This window comes from Tachysurus vachellii, chromosome 5 (assembly GCF_030014155.1).
Source record: "Tachysurus vachellii isolate PV-2020 chromosome 5, HZAU_Pvac_v1, whole genome shotgun sequence".
Classification (NCBI taxonomy): Eukaryota; Metazoa; Chordata; class Actinopteri; order Siluriformes; family Bagridae; genus Tachysurus; species Tachysurus vachellii.
The window spans coordinates 17,445,153-17,463,817 of NC_083464.1; the positions used below are offsets into that span (position 1 = coordinate 17,445,153).

Genomic DNA, 18,665 nt, shown 5'->3' on the forward strand with positions numbered 1-18,665 from the left:
GAGATAATTGTATATTAAACTAAGGTATGTTCTTTTGTAATCTAAACAAGAAATTGTGCAGAGCAACAAATCACACCCAACACAATAAAGTTTCTTGAAGGCTTTGATGGCTTTTTTCCATCATCATTCCCCTGTGGTTGTTAACTTCTTGCTCCTTTGTTGTTAACTACATTGGGGGAAATTATTTCCCTTTATTTTTGTATCAAATGGATGAAGATCTTCACCGATGCTTCTGATTATTTTTAGAAGAAATCTTTGTTGCAGTTGCCATTTAAATTGGCCTATAAATTACTCTTGGCAAGCATTTTACAAGATGTACAGGCACCAACAGAGAGCGGATATATATTCAAGCCAATTAAAGACATGACTCATATGGCAACGTTGATTTTTACATGCAGACCAGCCTGTTCCTGTACTGAAAACATTACTCAGTCCATATGAGTGAGACTGTTATGCAGCTTTGATTGACAGACTGCAGCACTCTTTACATCACAACACTCCAGGGGAACTAAATAAATCATCCTACACCTTGTCTAATGTAATTTTTCTTTTTATTTACGAAAGAATAAACCATTCCAAATAAGGCTGAACAAATCTACAAAGAAAGGTAAGTTTCTTTCATAAGTTGCAGATAAATGCATACAGATGATATGAGAAATAGGAGTCCTTTAAATCTAATCTTAATTATAATGAAATAATTAAAGGTGCACCAGTTACTTGTTTAATAGTGTGCCTTCAATTTAAACCTATTCACTTACTCAATATAGCTTTCAGATTATTTTTTTGCACCTGCTAAAGTTATTTTCTTTATTTTTTTTTGTATGATTTCCAACATTGCAACTAACCAATATGTACTGAGAATATTTAATTCTGTAAACAATAATGAGCTATTAATGGTACTTGCTGTCTGTGTTACCATCTTGACAAAGCTGGTCTAATATTCATTCATTCATTCATTTTCTACCGCTTTATCCGAACTACCTCGGGTCACGGGGAGCCTGTGCCTATCTCAGGCGTCATCGGGCATCAAGGCAGGATACACCCTGGACGGAGTGCCAACCCATCGCAGGGCACACACACTCTCATTCACTCACGCAATCACACACTATGGACAATTTTCCAGAGATGCCAATCAACCTACTATGCATGTCTTTGGACCGGGGGAGGAAACCGGAGTACCCGGAGGAAACCCCCGAGGCACGGGGAGAACATGCACACACACAAGGTGGAGGCGGGAATCGAACCCCCGACCCTGGAGGTGTGAGGCAAACGTGCTAACCACTAAGCCACCGTGCCCCCCCGGTCTAATATATATATCTATAAATCTGTCTGTCTGAAAGTCTGTCTGTATAATAGCAATTAGAAGCCTCTGAAGAAAACAAAAGGTTTTTATGATAAAAACTAGTCTAAACACTATGCCAGCTGAGAGATCTGATATGACTGAGCAGTATTATAGTGTAATGTATGTTCAAAATATGCTAATAACCTTAGTTGCCTAATTAGCCATTTGATCTTTAAAAAGTAGAGTATGTTTATTTTTTGTGATCTCCTGAAACATTATCCCTTTCAGAGTATCATACTTGACTGAGACTGGCCTACTGAATGGCCCTGAACTTAGGAAAGTTAACTATTTTTCCATCCATTTTCATTTGGCAGAACATCTTTCCTCCAATAAATGTCATTGAATTTTACATTTGTGGTTGAATTTATTAATTGAAATTAATTCAGGGGTAATTTGTGCTAACAAAACACGTTCATGTTCTATTTTTTGTTGGGTCCCAACCATCTGGATGTTTATTAACTCAAATTAATTTATTTCAACATAATATATTGAACATAAACCACCTAGATTACTGAGTTCCATGCAATTTACCAAACCAGAAACACTTACATATAGACTTAGCTGATACTGTGGGAGTGGCAAGCATGAGTAGGGATTAGAGGTCTAAAAGCACTAATTAGACCTGTGTGGTTTATACGGCAGCTACAGCATAAGAGTATAAAGGATCCCCAGACAGCAACGGAAGCAGTTGGTAACCAACATGTTTCGCACTCTTGGAAAGCTGATCAGGGGTCCTGTGCTTGCTCCGTCACCAGCCTCAACACCCGATCCTTCCCCAACACCAGCACCTACCCCAGCTCCTAAACCGACTAAGGATCCTGGACCGACCCCAACTCCTGTATCTACCACAGCTCCTGCACCAACTCCATTAACTCAGCCAATTAAGGTAGGATGCATCTGCTTTACAAAATCTCTAAGAATATTGTAGTTATGATGTGTCACAATTTGTAGCAGATAATAAAAATCATGGCCATGATTTGTCTGTCTTTGAGTGTTTGTCCTGCAAGATTAATGTTTAATGACTATAATGAATATTATAATAACCATAGGGATTTAATTTTATAATCCTCCAAGAGAATCAGAAAGATCCACTTTCACAGCTATTAAAAAAGTTGGTCTTTGCAACTTATAGGATGAAAAGCCTGCAGTCAAACAAAATGAAGCCGAGAAAGAAGAAGAAAGCCCTGGTGAGTCAATTGCTATTAAACTCTGAATACTACTCTATAAAATCCAACAGAGCATGTAAAACATGTTCCCCATAGCCATCTTAAAACATTTTTTTTTTTAAAAAAAACTAAATGTATGCCAGTGTATTTCTTTTGTTCTATATAGTGTTCAGTGGCAGTGCTGATAATGTGGTCAGAGTTGGTTGTGTTTTCTCCTGTTAAACATTACTGTTCTGTCTGGGAGCTGCCTGTAGGAGCACTGGCAGTAATCACACAGCAATGGAAAGCCCCTCTCTCCTGTCTTGTTTCTGTGTATTACCAGCTCCAGCACCAACACCTGCGCCTGCTGCTGAGCCAAAACCAGAAGAGAAGCCTGTAAAAGATCAGCCACCAGCTGATAAGTAAGAGTGGAAAATTTCAGCAGTTATTATTTTACATTTGCACAACACAGCCATACACAATGATGCCCTTTTTCAGTGTTTTCTGTGTAGCATTTAACCCTGTTCTCCCTGACTGAGTTTCAGTTAGGATTTCCTTGTTCATCCTACCTTCCAAAGACATGCCAGGTAGTTAAGCTACATTGGCCCTTGGTGTGAATGTGTGTGTAAGGTTCACTGCAATGGACTGGTGTCCCACCCTTGGTGTACTCCTGCCTCCTGCCCCATGTAACCAGAACTGAGTCCAGATTCCAGACGGAAATGAATTAATATTTTGTTAACTGATTTCAAGTGGTCCAACAATCTTGCATTCAGCAAACACAAACATTATCCACAGGATCTATATCTGCCTACCAGAAAGCAGAAGGATTACTGAAGTGAGGAGCAAAGAAGAGATTATGAGATTTACAGCTTTAAGGGACTTAAGAAGCTGCCAGGGGAGCTATTTAAAATTTAAGCAACAAGACATTGGAGAGAAAAAAGAAAAAGCAAAGCCTGAATTAAATTGATGGGAATTCTTCACTGGTTGTTACTGTAATGAAGAGTCCATCCTTTTATCCTTCAGTGTCACAGACAGTCTCATTTAGCCTGATGAGGATAAGTGTTGTTTTGCACAGACTCCTCTGGGCACTATGCTTTGATTACAATGTGGAGAGTTTTATTTTAATGCCCAAAAATGATAGCAGATATGGGAGAAATCCTGCACCATTCCCACCACACACACGTCTACATTTTCACCCACAGAGAAAAACAAGACAAACCTCTATACCTTTATATTTTAGTTCAATATGCAAAACATGTCTGACTGATTTCAATTTATATCCACATTTGAATATCATACGCAGAAATGCGTGACAAAGGTGTGTTCTTTTTTCTGTTATTTTTGTTATTTAGACAAGAAGCACAGCCATCTCTTTCATGTCCAGTTGTAATAAACACATACTCTGATGCACAGCTTCGAAAAGTAATCCAGCAGATGCGACAACGTACACAAATGTTCAAAGAAAAAGTCATAGACCCCTATGCATCCTCACCTGAGCGCAGCCCTCCAGTCAGTGAGTACAAAAACATTTCCCATGAATAAATCACTGTTTTAGCAAGATTGTAACATGCTTCAATTGGCAATTGCATGTCTAAATATCTATACAGAGTGAATGACAATGGTTATTTAAAAAAAAGCAACAACAATGGCAATCATCATTTCTGTGGGTTTTATTTTTATTTATCTATTTATTTATTTATTGCCAAAAATAGCACCTGTTTTGAGAAAAAAAGATTTCATAAAAAAGCAAGAGGAAGAGAGAAAAAGAAAAGAGGAGGAGGAGAGGATCAAAAAAGAGGAGGAGGCAAAGAAAGAAGCAGCAAAAGCCAAGGAAAAGAAAGAGAAGGAAGAAGAGAAGAAGGAAGAAAAGAAAGATGATAAAACAAAGGACGAGAAGAAAGAAGAGTTCAAATTCGCCTGCCTAGACTCAGTGCTGAAACCAATTGAAGACAGAATGGATAATGTTTTGGGCACATCCATAGATCCGTTCACAGGTTACAAACACAGCATCTGTAGAGTAGTTTAAATACACTTTCAATACAAATGCATTCAATTTTATTAGCTTTTCTATTTTATTTCTTTTATTGCTTACTGCTCTATGTGACCATCTCTAGATCGGCGGTACATCACTTGGCTTAGCCTGGTGACTATTGCTTTCAGCTACAACCTTTGGTTCATACCAGTCCGTATGACCTTCCCCTATCACACTCCTACCTCAATCCCTCTGTGGTTTACTGGAGATGTTCTAGCTGACCTCATCTACATCATTGATATGATCATCTTCCAGCCAAGGCTGCAGTTCTGCAAGAGTGGAGATATCATCGTAAGCACAAAATATATTATTATCATTATTTACAATCTGTGTGTTTGTATAGATTGTATTCACATGGCATCATTTAGATACTAATAATGTATTATCCCTCAATTATTTCAATAATATTTCATATTATTCTGTTTTATTTTGTCAGTATGACCGAGCTGTTATTAAGAAGCATTACAGAGCCTCCCCAAAATTTCAGGTATTAAAATGGGACCTAAAATGTTTTTCATGCATATATTTTAGTGTGAAATTTAAAAGTATTTAAACTATTTTATTATACATTTTCCTCTGCTTGGTCAGTATGATCTGATATCAGTCTTACCTCTGGACATCTTGTATATTCCATTTGGATTCCAGTCCATTTTCAGGATTAATCGAATCATGAGGGTATGTGATACATAAAGTCTTTCTGATTTATTCTGATTTACTGGTTTGTTTTTTGCTCATGTCAATGGAATAATCACTGATGCTAACTTTCTTTTAAGTTTGAGGCTTTTTTTGAGTTCAGTGATCGGCTTGAGGGTATCATGACAAAGGCGTACATCTGGAGGTATGTAAACAATACGTTATCACATAACTTTGTGGTGTTTATTGAACTTTTAACTCTAGTTGTTTTTAATAGAGTAATTCGCACCATTGGGTATCTACTGTTCGTGCTTCATATCAACTCGTGCTTTTACTATGTGGCATCTGCTTACCAAGGCATTGGTTCAACCAAGTGGGTCTACAGTGGAAAAGGCAGTGCGTATGTCATTTTCATTGTTCATTTTATTTTTACTTATTTATACTTCATACTTCATACTGTATATATATATATATATATATATATATATATATATATATATATATATATATATATATATATATATATATATACTTATACTTGTACTTAAAATTCATGCAGGCCTTCTGTAAATAACACAACTGTATATCACACATATTTTTTTTCAAAGATTTTTGTTTTGAGAACTGTTTTTAAGGGTGTATTTTAACTGTTTTTTTTCCCCACTGTATTTTAATTGTATTTTTTCCTGTCATTTTTGAAAAAGAACAAAATCTTTAAACAAAAGTTTGAAAACCGAATTGAGATCATTTTAATCTAATTCTCCATCGGTGTTGAAAGAACAATGCTCATGATGCATAAACTATTTAATAGCATTAGCCTTTTGGATCTTTATATTCTCATAGCTACCTGAGGTGTTTCTTCTACTCAGAGAAAACCCTGTTGATGATTGCAGAGCTTCCTTTTCCAGACACCTTATTTGGTCAAATCTTTCAGATGACCAGCTATATTTTTGGTGCATTTTTTTTGTCCATCGTTCTTGGCCAGGTAGACATTTTTTGCATTACTACACTTTTTTCTTTTTTTTTTCTTTTTTTTTTTTTTGCTTTAGTTTTGATTTTTCCAACTAACTTTGCAGTTTCTATACACCCAAATAAAGAGCAATTAATTATTTTTCTGCTGAATGTTAAATATTGAAATGTTATTAGAATGTGGAACATCGTTAAAAGACATTTTATTTTCTGTAGGTACTTACGCTGTTACTATTTTGCTGTGCGGACCCTGATCAACATTGGTGGACTACCTGAGCCTTACACTGTTTTTGAGATCATATTTCAGTTGACAAACTTTTTTGTTGGTGTTTTTGTCTTCTCAAGTTTAATTGGACAGGTAAAAGATAAATAGAATTCCCACAGGATCATCCAGTCATATTCCCCACAGACTGTTTTTTCCATCAAGATTTATTCTGTGGGCACAGAATAAATCATTCATCAGTAGTCTTTCAACAAGCCTATAGCTCTTTAGTACAGCTGTTGATTTTGCATTTCAAAAAATAATATGAATAAATATTACAGTATACCACAGAAGCATTCTGCCAAATGCTGTTAATGTAAATGTAAATGTAAACCACAGACACTGTTTCTTTGAAATATGCCATATTGTAGATGAGAGATGTCATTGGGGCTGCCACTGCTGGTCAGACATACTTCCGTGCCTCTATGGATGTATGTGTATCGTATATGGTGACTAATCGTATTCCAAAGCTGGTACAACACAGAGTCCGTACATGGTACAACTACACCTGGGACTCACAGGGCATGCTGGGTAAGAACAGCATGTTTAATCCTACCAAAGTCCTGCATATGAATCTTACAATTGAATCTTATTTTTCAAATGAAGGTGTGCATCCACCCTTCCACCTGTCTAACTTTCTACCTATCCATTCATTTAACTACTATCTATCCATTTATTTATTCACCTATCCATCCATCCATCCATCCATTATTCTATCATTTTATCCTTCCTTCCATCTATCCGTCCATCCATCCATCCATCCACCCAAATTAATCTATCCTGGTCAGGGTCATTGTAGTTTAAATTTTTTTGGAAAGTAGAAATAAACTAAATAGAGGAGGTGCATTAAAATGTTGTATATATTTGTAATTGCATCCTCTCTTCTGTGTACTTCATAGATAACATAACACCATTATTGCTAACTTTATTAACATTTATTTGTAAGACACTTTCACCTAAACCAGTGACCAGTTATATTAATAGTTCAGCATATGGTCATGGTTGGAGATCATTTCCAGAGATAAAAACAGTGTTATCAAATGAATATTAGGAACATAACGCAACTGTTTAAATTTAGCTCATTAGGTAAATGTGTTGTTTGTTTATTTGATCCATGAGTGATTTTTTTTCTTACACTTCCATAAAACCCATAGCCATACCCACAATTTTAACACTAGATTTTTAAACACATGTTCAGCACTTTTCCAAGTTTATTACAAATGCATGAAGAATTTGTTTTGGAATTTGAGTTGCTGAGCAAAAAAGATTTTATGATTTTTAACCATGAGGACTCAAAGATGATGTATGTGACTTTTTGTGGCTATAACCTAAGACGAGTCAGAGTTGCTGGAACAAATGCCACTGGTAATGAGAACAGCCATCGCTGTAGACATCAACCTCACCACTTTCCAGAAGATTGACCTGTTTAAGGTGGGACTGATTTATTCTTTTTCTCATGTTCAAAAGATCAGGACTGAAACAATAAAATAAAAAGGTCAGAGTGATTGATGCTCATGTGTTGCTACAGGGTTGTGATAACCAGATGCTGGTGGACATGTTGCTGAGGCTGAAGTCTATAGTGTATCTGCCAGGAGATTATGTGTGTAAGAAAGTGAGTTAATTCTTGCCCTTGTCGGCACATATTTAAGAAAAAACAAACAGCTTGTTAAGACCTTTTACCCATTTCTGTTCAACAGGGTGACATTGGTAAAGAGATGTACATCATCAAAGCTGGAGAGGTGCAGGTTGTTGGTGGGCCTGACAACAAGATCGTTTTTGTGACACTGAAGGCGGGCTGTGTGTTTGGTGAGATCAGGTGAGGTTATAAGAAGAACATTTTCCCCCAGCCCTACATGCACAAAATAGGTACAATTGTACAAATGTACAATTCCGTTAAAGGCTTAATGCATGACTTTGATGCTACAATGAACTTTCTTCTAGTCTTCTGCAGTCTTCAGCAAATGGAGGCAACAGGAGAACTGCTAATGTGGCAGCTCATGGATTCGCTAACCTGTTTGTGCTGGATAAGAAAGACCTCAATGACATTCTAATTCATTACCCAGAATCCCAGAAACTTCTGGCCAGGAAAGGAAGGCGAGTTTACTTTTTAAAGATTTGTGTATTCTGGTTTGGATTAGGGATAATAGTAGGCAACTATATATAAATATATTATTCAGAATAAACACACAATAAGTTATACACAGATAGAAATACAGATATGGCACTGTATCAAAGAGATAATAGGCATTACTCATTACTAATTTTCTCTCTTTTCATGACATGTAGGAAATTAATGAAGGCAAAGGGTCCAGCTACAGCTAAAGACGAAGGGGAGAAAAGGAAAGGACTGGAGCTGTTTAGACCCAAAGCTCCCACTCCTAAAATGCTACGGGCTTTTGGAAGATTCAACAAAAAAACATTTATGGAAAAACTCAAAGTAGGAAACAGCACAGATATTTAAGGGATTAAAAGACATGTTAAAGGCACAAACAGCAAGGGCTCTGAAACAGTTTTAAAGTTTGAATTGATTATTAATTAATTATGTTGGCTTTGTAGAAGCCAACATTCTGTTTTCCTATTTCAGCTTATACAAAAATTTATAAAATTTAATGCATCCTAGGGCTTTCGAGCCACATGCACCAAATTCGGATATGTTGTAGAACCCGGTCTGAAGTTTGTTGCTATTACTTTTCTAAGCGATCCGAGTCCCGGTACTTCCGGTACCGGGTCTCAAAGTGGCCTTTTTTCCCATAGACTCCCACTATAAATTTTGGAGGTTTAGAACTCGGCAAGCTTTCGAACTATCTACACCAAACTCGGCCAGCTCCTTTAGGGTGATACTCTGAACAAACTTTAAATTGGTGTACCAACTGGCCTTTGGTTGTGCTGCAGCCCCGCCCCCAAAATATGCAAAATCAAAAAACTTTTTACAACATGGACATGTGACATATCAAAACACTCAGAACAATGAGGGGAACTTCCTCACTGTATTCTGATGATGTCACGTGATGTCACGTGAAAATAAAAATTTTGCACAACATAGGCATGTGATATATCAAAACACTCAGCACAATGTGGAGAACTTCCTCAAGAGTATTCAGATGACGTCACATGCTCGTCTCTACTTACCTCAAAATGTTTTGACACCCTAGCTTTCTATCCACTTGCCTCCAAAAGTAACACTAGCCCTTATGTCCACACGCCTAAAAAAAGCACCAGCCTTTGCAAATACTTGCACTGTCAAAGCCAACATCAAAGTTTGTCACAACAAACTTTACAAATCTAGTTATTAAATTGGAATAAACAAATTTTGCTTAACAATGTGTAAAACAGTAGCTTTAATATTACACAGACAAATATGCACAGAACAACAGTTGAACTGATTCCTGATCTACTTGATATTTTTCATACAAATGCAAATGGCCTAACTTTTTGTTTTTGTTTTCCTTTGCTTTCTAGATCTCAACTGCACAATAAGTGTGACAAAAGGACAATTTCACTATTTCACCCATATAAAACATAGGATGTTTTCACTTTTGTATATGGATTCATTTATGAATAGATTTGCATTTTGTACCACAACATAATAAAGCAAATGTTTCTTAAAGTTCAGCAACTTCTTTAAATTAAGTGTATATTCAAACTAATAAAAAAAACACACACACACAATATATAGTGAGTCTGTCCACTATTTATTTGCCAGTAATGCTGATGGTCCAGTGAAATGCTAAGCATCAGCGAAATCCTTTGTCTAATCCTTTTAGCCTAGCCAGGGAACTGTGAGATTTCATTAAGTAAGTGTTCTCTCTGTTTTTGTGCTCAGTGTACACTTGTGCTCTAACAGGATACGGGAGTTAAATAAACTATTCCTGCTTTAGTTCTTGTTGAAATTTATTGAAATAAAGGAACTGTTGGGAAGATTGTTTGGAATAAAAAATTATTGGCCAGAATACTAAAATGAAAATGTTTATTTTCATTTTAGCTTAGCATATTCAACCAGTACAGAATGAATTTGAATAGGACACATAAGAAGAGATTTTACAGCCTACAAAGCACATTGTTTGGCCTACAAAAGGACAGTTTTCTCTTAGAAAGAAAGTGTGATTACTCACCTACAGAGGAAATTAGTAGAGCTAAAAAAAAAAAAACACATAGTTGGGGAAAACTGAAGATTAACCCTGGATGCATGTTTGCAGAAAATATTCAACACTATGGATATCCCAAAGAAATGGAAGCCCAAAAATAGGATCTCATGAACCAGCTAATGATCCTGACCTGTATAAAGGAAACCTCTGTGTCATGCTTAAATATACATTTTGCTATAATTCAGGAGATACAGTTAAATCAAATGAAGCTTCTTTTCTTTGTCTAGCATCACACTGCCACAATGTATTAAAATGTTTTTAATTGCCAAATTAACTGTAAATCATGTTACACAAAATAGTAATAAGATGGGGTTGACAACCACGTCATTAAAGTGATGAATTTGATTTACACAATATCAAAGCAAATAAATAAAACACAGAAGAAAAGCACAGAATAGCCATAACCCTAAACCTGCCCCCCCCCCCTTATTTTTTTAAAGTTCAATGATACAGAGCTCAGTGTGCACTATGGTCTTGTATTGTTTGTAGTTATTGATGTATTTTTTGTTTGTTTGTTTGTTTATATTGCCATTAGAAACAATAAGACAGTTTTTTTATATTATTTTTAATCTGCATGAGAAAAATATGACAGTAGGTTTGGGGTTTCAGTATGCTTTTGTAAGCTGGTTTGTCTACCAATTGATTGTGACAGATGGTAAAAGTAGAAAAAATTACCATGGATTTATTTATTTTTTTTTTGCACTATGCTTTGTTGTTCATAAGATGTCCTAATGAACTGCATCAAAATTCAGTCCATCAATCTGGCTAACAGAAAAAAAAACTCTAATATTGTAATAGATTTTCAAATATACACTAAAAGGCAATGAGAAACTGAGAAGTGTTAACACACTACAGAGTATTACAACAGACCACATAACAAGTAATAAGGGAAAATCTTAAGAATCTGAGACACATCTAACGCAAACCTTTATGAAAATAAATCTGTACTGAAAAGATATGACTGACTTTAAGAACCACAATTGTACTGCAGAGATTAACAATTTAGCAGACACTACAAAAAGTGCTGGGTCAGGTCTGTTGATCAGAAGTGTTTCATTAATTCATCATTTCAATTAATCTGATGCACTGAAATGTTTCCAATGACCTATTTATGATCACTAGGAACAATTGATGCGTGAAGGACATTAGATCATTTAGCTCATTTATTTTCTGGTGCAGGTCCCGAGGTGTGATTCCCCCCTCTTGATATTTTCACAGTTCTTCAGCTTGATTGTCCTCCTGCTTTTGTTGTGCAAACACACCCATTACCTGTGAGGCCTGGCACATTTGCATTTGTTCACTCAGAGTAGCTCAGATCCAAGGCCGGCCAAACCTCTGTGTAGTAAAAAAAACCTCAAAATAGTCTGTTTTATTTATAAAAAAAGTGTGAAAACAGAATGAAAAGTTGCTAATACAATGACATGAATAAAATGAAAACTTGCTAACATTTCAGTCTCCAATGTATGTATGATTTGTCATAAGCTGAGTGAAGTTATGGTCCATGGTTTTTGACATGTTTGTACACATACAGAATAAAATGATGTCATTTCATTTTCATTGGCCATCACTGAATTATAACACTAAAGCTGAATTTTGAGACGGAATTAAGAGGAGGGGGTCCCCTGTACCAAGATGGCGGCTCAGTTGACGCATTCGATCCAATTTACTGCCGTATACAAGGCGACATCTAGTGTATATATCTATGGTAGTTAGCATAACTGCTAAGGAGTTTGCCGTAGTATTTGATGACATTCCTAGTGGTCTCATTAAACTTTTATCAGGCAATATATCTTCTGAGCCTATTCCCTTATATACAGATCAGTTAAGCATTAATGGTGAAAAAATTATAGATAAAAAATGTAATAATATTTATATAAAAAATTATATAGAAGTAATTTATTGCCTAAATGCAAACCTTTTTGGAACTCAATGTATAATCAGATTGAATGGAAAAAGGGTCTGGAGTTTACCTAGTAAATCCTGCCTCACCAATAAAGTTAAAGAAATGACATATAAGGTTATTCATTTGATTTATCCAGCTGTAATGAGTCTGTCTGTGTTTTGCCCTGTTTCTGACTGCTGTCTTGCCCTGCTGTTTATTGATTGCTCCGCCCACTCGTTTGTTACCATGGACACTCATTGAACTCATTCACTCCCTCTCGTTTGTTGTTATAGTTACTCATTGTCTCTGCTTTGTCATTGGTTCCTGTCTGATATATATTCTCTGTTTGTTCACTTCCCTGTTGCTAGTCATTGTATGTGTTTCTGTTTCCTGTTAGCGCTGTGTTCTGCCTAGTCTTGCCTGCCTAGTCTTACCTGCCAAGAAACAGGTCTGTTTTCCTGTTTCTTGTTTTGATTATTAAATGTTTGACTGCATTTGGATCCTCACTCGCCTTTGCCTCATCGTGACAGAAGGACTAGCCTACCATGGATCCAGCAGAAATCCTGTTTTGCTTACGTCAAGAGGATTCCCCAATCGAGGATTATGTGGACGTGTTTGTGGACCTGTGTAACCAGGTGGACTTCGGGGAGAAGGTACTGAAAGACATCTTTAGGCATGGATTAGAGGACAAGTTGCGCTATTTGATGCCTTTTGGCCGAGAGATGGGGTCTTTTACAGACTTCATCAATCTAGCGTTGCTCTTGGGCGGATCCTCTCTAACAGTGAGCAGGGTAGAGAGGGACGCCGGCCTTAAATATTTTTGGGGGGGCAGTAGGCATCGGGGTCCGTGGGATACGGGGCTAAAGCAGCCACGGAAGCCTGAATACACTACACTAACTCTGTCCAGTCCAGTCCTTCGTACACCTATTTCTGAGAGCCTGTCTACAAGATGGCTGCCGCCAGTCCCGAGCCAGTGCACCAGATGGCTGCTATGAACCGGCTAGTCTTAAGCCCGGCGAACACCCCGATGGTGTCGCTTCGGGCGGGCGGCATTCCCAAACCATCTGCTTCACCAGCCGGACTGATCAGGTCCACGGAACCAGCCGGAGCGATCGGGTCAACTGGGTCATTGGAGCTCTTTATTTCGACCAAGTTAGCTGAACCTGAACCTTCGGAATCTGTTGTCCTGAATCTTGAGCCTGTCTTTGAACTTCCGGAATTTCCTGGGTCATGTAGTCCAGCTAATATGGTTACACCCAAGCGCCATAGACTCTCTGCCCTGTCCAAGATGGATAGCCATGAACTCTCTGCCTGGCCCAAAATGACTATATCTGAACTAACCAGCCTATCTGCCCTGTCTGTCTTTAGTTTTGTTTCCTTGGCTTTGTCAGCCTCTCTCTCTCCTGTCCTTATTTATACAGTAGGTCCAGAGCACCGCCAGCACCACCCTGGCCGCCAACCCCGCTATGGTCTCTGTCTCCACCTGCAGCACCACTCTAGCCGCCAACTCCGCTATGGTCTCTGGCTCGACCTGTGGCACCACCCTGGCTCCCAGCTCTGCTCTGGTCTCGGTCTCCACCTGCAGCACCACCCTGGCCGCTAACTCCGCTGTGGTCTCTGGTTTCGCCTAAAGCTTTGCCCTGGTCTCTGGCCCCGCCTCCGGCTCCGCCCTGGCCACCTGCTCTGCCGGCTCCGCCCTGGCCACCTGCTCTGCCGGCTCCGCCCTGGCCACCTGCTCTGCCGGCTCCGCCCTGGCCACCTGCTCTGCCCTGGCCACCTGCTCTGCCGGCTCTGCCCTGGCCACCTGCTCTGCCGGCTCTGCCCTGGCCACCTGCTCTGCCGGCTCCGCCCTGGCCACCTGCTCTGCCGGCTCCGCCCTGGCCACCTGCTCTGCCGGCTCCGCCCTGGCCACCTGCTCTGCTGGCTCCGCCCTGGCTACCTGCTCTGCCGGCTCTGCTCTTGCCTGCCTGTCTGTTTTCCTGTTTCTTGTTTTGATTATTAAATGTTTGACTGCATTTGGATCCTCACTCGCCTTTGCCTCATCGTGACACCAGCGAGACAAGTAGTCTCAGATTTTTCAGAGACATGGAGACTACATGTGTCTTGTCGGATGTATAGAAGTTTTGAATCCTTTTCTTTTTGGAACACTCTGTAAGTTTTTTACCCCTGTATAGTTTTCTTTTTTATTTATTTATTTATATATTTGTTTATTTATTTATTTTCCCCTTTTCTTTCTGTTGTTTCCTTTGATTGCTATTATGAATGTAAAACATAACAGTTGAACACACTGTGACCCTCTGTATGTATATTGTTATTGTTCATGTTATGCAAAAAAGCAGAATGGTGTGTAGCACTAGTAATATACAAGACTCTTCTTTTGGTGTAATGTTTTTTTATTTGTGAATGAAGCCATGTAAAAATGTCAATTGTAAAAAGCGCTATACAAATAAACTTGAATTGAATTGAAGCAGTATGTTTAATATTTGCTGATTTTAATTTTTAGTGTCTGGAGGCTCTCACAGGTGGAAGGATCTTCTCTCCTTTTTGAGGTGGTGGGTTTCTTCAGTTTGTGTTGTGTAACACTTGGTGTGCTGACTTGGTCAAGTCAAGTTTTCAAGCTTTTATTGTCATTTCAACCATATATATCTGTTACAGTACAAGTGAAATGAGACAACGTTTCTCCAGGACCATGGTGCTACATAAAAAAACAGAGCTAAGGACTTAGTAAGTTAGTCCTAGCCACATAAAGCGCATCTGTGCAACCTGGTGTACACAGAGCAAGACAAAAGACAGTGCAGGACAAAAAATACGAGACATTACACAAAAGACAATATACAAAAACAGCGCTGACCAGTGTAAATGCTGTATGTTCATACAATATTGCGTTTGCAGAAATACTGGAATGACCACAGTATTATAGCAGCAGTTACATGAGGTATTGTGTTGTGCTAAACAGCAATCAACTGAATTGTGGGACAGCATGTGCAAAGAGCAAAAACAGTGTTCAAAACAGCATGTAAACAGTTTGATGGATATATATTGGAAGATCGTGTATTTAGTGTAGGTCTGTGCAGTCCATCCAGTTGATGTGTGTGTGTTTTGAGCTCAGTACAGTTCAGTTATTGAGGAGTCTGATGGCTTGTAGATAGAAACAGTTACACAGTCTGGTCATGAGGGCCCAAATGCTTCTGTACCTTTTTCCAGAGTTCAGGAGGGTGAAGAGTGTGAGTGAGGGGTGTGTGGGGTCATCCACAATGCTGTTGGCTTTTCGGATATAGTGTGTGGTGTAAATGTCCACGATAGAGGGAAGAGAACGTAGAATGTAGTCAGGATGGGGGGAGGGAGAAGGGCTTTTCTCAGCCTTCGTAAGAAGCAGAGACGCTGCTGGGCTTTCTTGGTGATAGAGCAGGTGTTGAGTGACCAGGTGAAGTTCTCCGCCAGATGAACATATGATCTGAGTGCACAGGGACCTGTAACATGTGCTTTTGGCTAACTTAAGTACCCAGTGATCATTTTTCATCTTTGCGGACCTTAGCCTGGTGTTTTGGTTTATTTTGTGTAATGCATAGTCTTCAGTCTTTATTATAAATTGTGTTTCTGTTCCCTTTTAGGATTATTAGCATATGTGTAACCAAGAGTGGTCTAACAGTTTTAATATTGTTTTTATTAGATGACTTTGCGTATTAATAATTTTTTGTATTTTGAGCTCTATTCGCGCTTCTTGTCTGCCATTTCTATAATAGAAATGAACCTGTGTGACCTCACACCAACATTGGGGTATTGTTATGATTCTCCTGGGTGAAATTTCCAAGGGTGGTGTATTCTGAAATTTATGTAGAGAGTTTGTATCTTCAAACTCAGCGACTTCGCGCCACATTCTGATATTTTTGTAAGAATTGAATCATGTATAAACCAAAAACATTTGGTTTACTAGACTAAATCACAGTGACAAGTTGTTAATAATAATGAAGTTATAATAATTTTAGAATTGTGTGTATTGTCGGTGTGTTACTGCGAAACTGATCCTGAAAGTACGGAAACTAATCCTCGTGATTTACCCCCTGGCACCAGGCCCAGTCTGGCTAATCGGTAGGATCCCCATTGGGCCCCCTTTTTTTTGACCGCGAGTGCCGGTGTTGATAGAAAGGTGACAAAACTCACACTGCATCAAATATAACGGAGTTTAATTAAATAAAAAAAGAAGCAACCGATTTAAATGTGTAGTAATTTTTTTATTTATTTTTAGATTAACATTGAGGAAGGAAATGGTAGGAAAAAATAAGCAAACCCTATAACTCACTACCATGAAGACCAACATTTAGCAGAAAACACTTCACGTAAAGCTTTTGTGTTTAGCAGTCAACAGTTTTAATCAACCTCAAGTGTCCAGTCAAACAGGCTTATAACTAAACCAACTAAATAATGAATAATACCTTAGATGGTGGGATTGGTTGTCACCGCTGTAATTAAGTGGAAAAATAAACTTCTATATCGTTAAAATATGTAATATTTATTTTGTTTGAATGAGTCATGTTACATATTTGTGCAATAGTTTTAAATTTTAATAACATACAATTTACCTTATCAGGGATAGAAAATATTCATAATAATACAGCCTATACTTATTTAATAGATTTAGTGTGTATCGACGCCTCCTGGTGGCGTATTTTATTCTGCCTCATACCAAAAATTATCATCACCAAACACTAAAATTAAGAAGAGTATAAGGACATTCTTAAATACATTGCTATCCTTGTTTCTACATTTTGAATGTCAATAAGACATTTACAGCTCATGAAACTGTCAAGAACCTAACAGGACATAATAGTAAGACATGATCAAATGACCAAGAAGCTGACTAAAACTGTTAAAATTACACCCAAAGAGCATAAAGAATCAGCGATGCTGACCTTGGTGCTGCGCGATTTTCTCCACGGGTCAGCTGCGCTGTCCGGGGTGCTGCACCGCCGCTGATTTTCTCACCCGGCATGATTTTCCCGGCAATGAGCGCGATTTCCTGTTTCGTGCGGCGGTGGGGAGGTGTGTCTGAGGGGCTGAAGGGTTTCAAAGGGTCTGGTTTAGTGTCCGTCTCTCTGTTGTTACTGTTGAAGCGAGCATAAGAGTCATTCAGCCTGTTCAAGAATGAAACATCTGTAGTTGATGAGAGGAAGTTGCTTGGCTTATAGTCACTGATGACCTGGATGCCCTGCCACAGGTGTCTAGGGTGAGAGTTGAAGAAGTGCTTCTCTACCCTTAAATTATAGCAGTGCTTGGGCCTGCAGTACATCCTTATTCATCCAAAGCTTCTGATTTGGGTACACGGTGATCTGTTTCTGGGTTGTAACACTGTCAATGGTGGAGTTGATATAATCCAACACAGAGGAAGTGTAAATATCAGTGTCCATGTGCCACACATGGACAGGCGGATTTAGTGAACTTGTCCAACAGAGCCAAACGTCTTCAGTAGCATATATTCAGTGACATTAGGATGAAGATCGTCAATGTAGAGTGATGCCATTTGGAAAGTAACGCTGTTCATTTTTCGTCGAGAATATAAAAAAATAAAATACAGCTACCAGTGACAGACAAAAGCAGCAACAAAACACTGAAATGCAGACTGAATATGTCACCCAACACGACTAGTCTTCTTTCTCCTCAAGGTTTCTTTAGATAACAATTCTGGTATAAAGACAGGATCATGTTTTAAAAAGCTACTAAAATAATTTTTCATCTTAACAAATTTAAGTAAAAGTTAAAACAAAATACTTTTTTTATTTTGAGCATAAGAAAAGCATCGCCCTTGTAGTGATTAAGCCTAGCAGTACGATAATAAACTTATATTTATATAACACTAGTCTTGTTAGTAGTCACCTTATTAGTTTGTGTAATAGGCTAACAGTTTCTAAATGATGTTTTTTAAATGAGATATCCGTAAATAATTGTGAGGATTTTTACCGCTAAAAAGCTGAAAATGAGATGATGCTATGGAGATAAGTGGTTCTTGGTGATGTCACATAAATTCAAGTGTTCAGTCAAACAGGCTTATGACTATACCAACCAAATAATAAATAATACCTTTGATGGTGGGGTTGATTGTCACCACTGTAATTAGGTTGAAAAATAAACTTCTATATCGTTAGAATATTTAATATTTTATTTTGTTCTACTGAATCATCATGTTACATATTTGTACAATAGCTAGAAATTTTAATAACATACAATAATCCTTATTATGAGGAGTAGGAAATATTTATA

At 38.0% G+C, this 18,665-nt stretch overlaps 1 protein-coding gene across 1 annotated transcript; it reads left to right on the forward strand.

Moving 5' to 3' along the window:
- Window positions 1-2,022: 2,022 nt before the first annotated feature.
- Window positions 2,023-9,875, forward strand: LOC132845292 (cyclic nucleotide-gated cation channel beta-3). The gene is made up of 18 exons (XM_060869233.1): window positions 2,023-2,228; window positions 2,475-2,529; window positions 2,831-2,909; window positions 3,840-4,000; window positions 4,200-4,481; window positions 4,602-4,810; window positions 4,956-5,006; window positions 5,108-5,194; window positions 5,293-5,357; window positions 5,430-5,552; window positions 6,338-6,479; window positions 6,755-6,914; window positions 7,717-7,814; window positions 7,912-7,995; window positions 8,081-8,199; window positions 8,325-8,477; window positions 8,670-8,820; window positions 9,843-9,875. Exons 1-18 carry the CDS (start codon window positions 2,043-2,045, stop codon window positions 9,858-9,860), a joined length of 2,223 nt encoding a protein of 740 aa, XP_060725216.1. The 5' UTR covers window positions 2,023-2,042; the 3' UTR covers window positions 9,861-9,875.
- Window positions 9,876-18,665: the final 8,790 nt, after the last annotated feature.

Coding starts and splice junctions, on each gene's coding strand:
- LOC132845292 (XM_060869233.1), top strand. CDS start 2,043: ATGTTTCGCACTCTTGGAAAGCTGATCAGGGGTCCTGTGCTTGCTCCG. Junction 4,811..4,955: donor GCAAGAGTGGAGATATCATC/GTAAGCACAAAA, acceptor TTATTTTGTCAG/TATGACCGAGCTGTTATTAA. Junction 5,195..5,292: donor GGATTAATCGAATCATGAGG/GTATGTGATACA, acceptor CTTTCTTTTAAG/TTTGAGGCTTTTTTTGAGTT.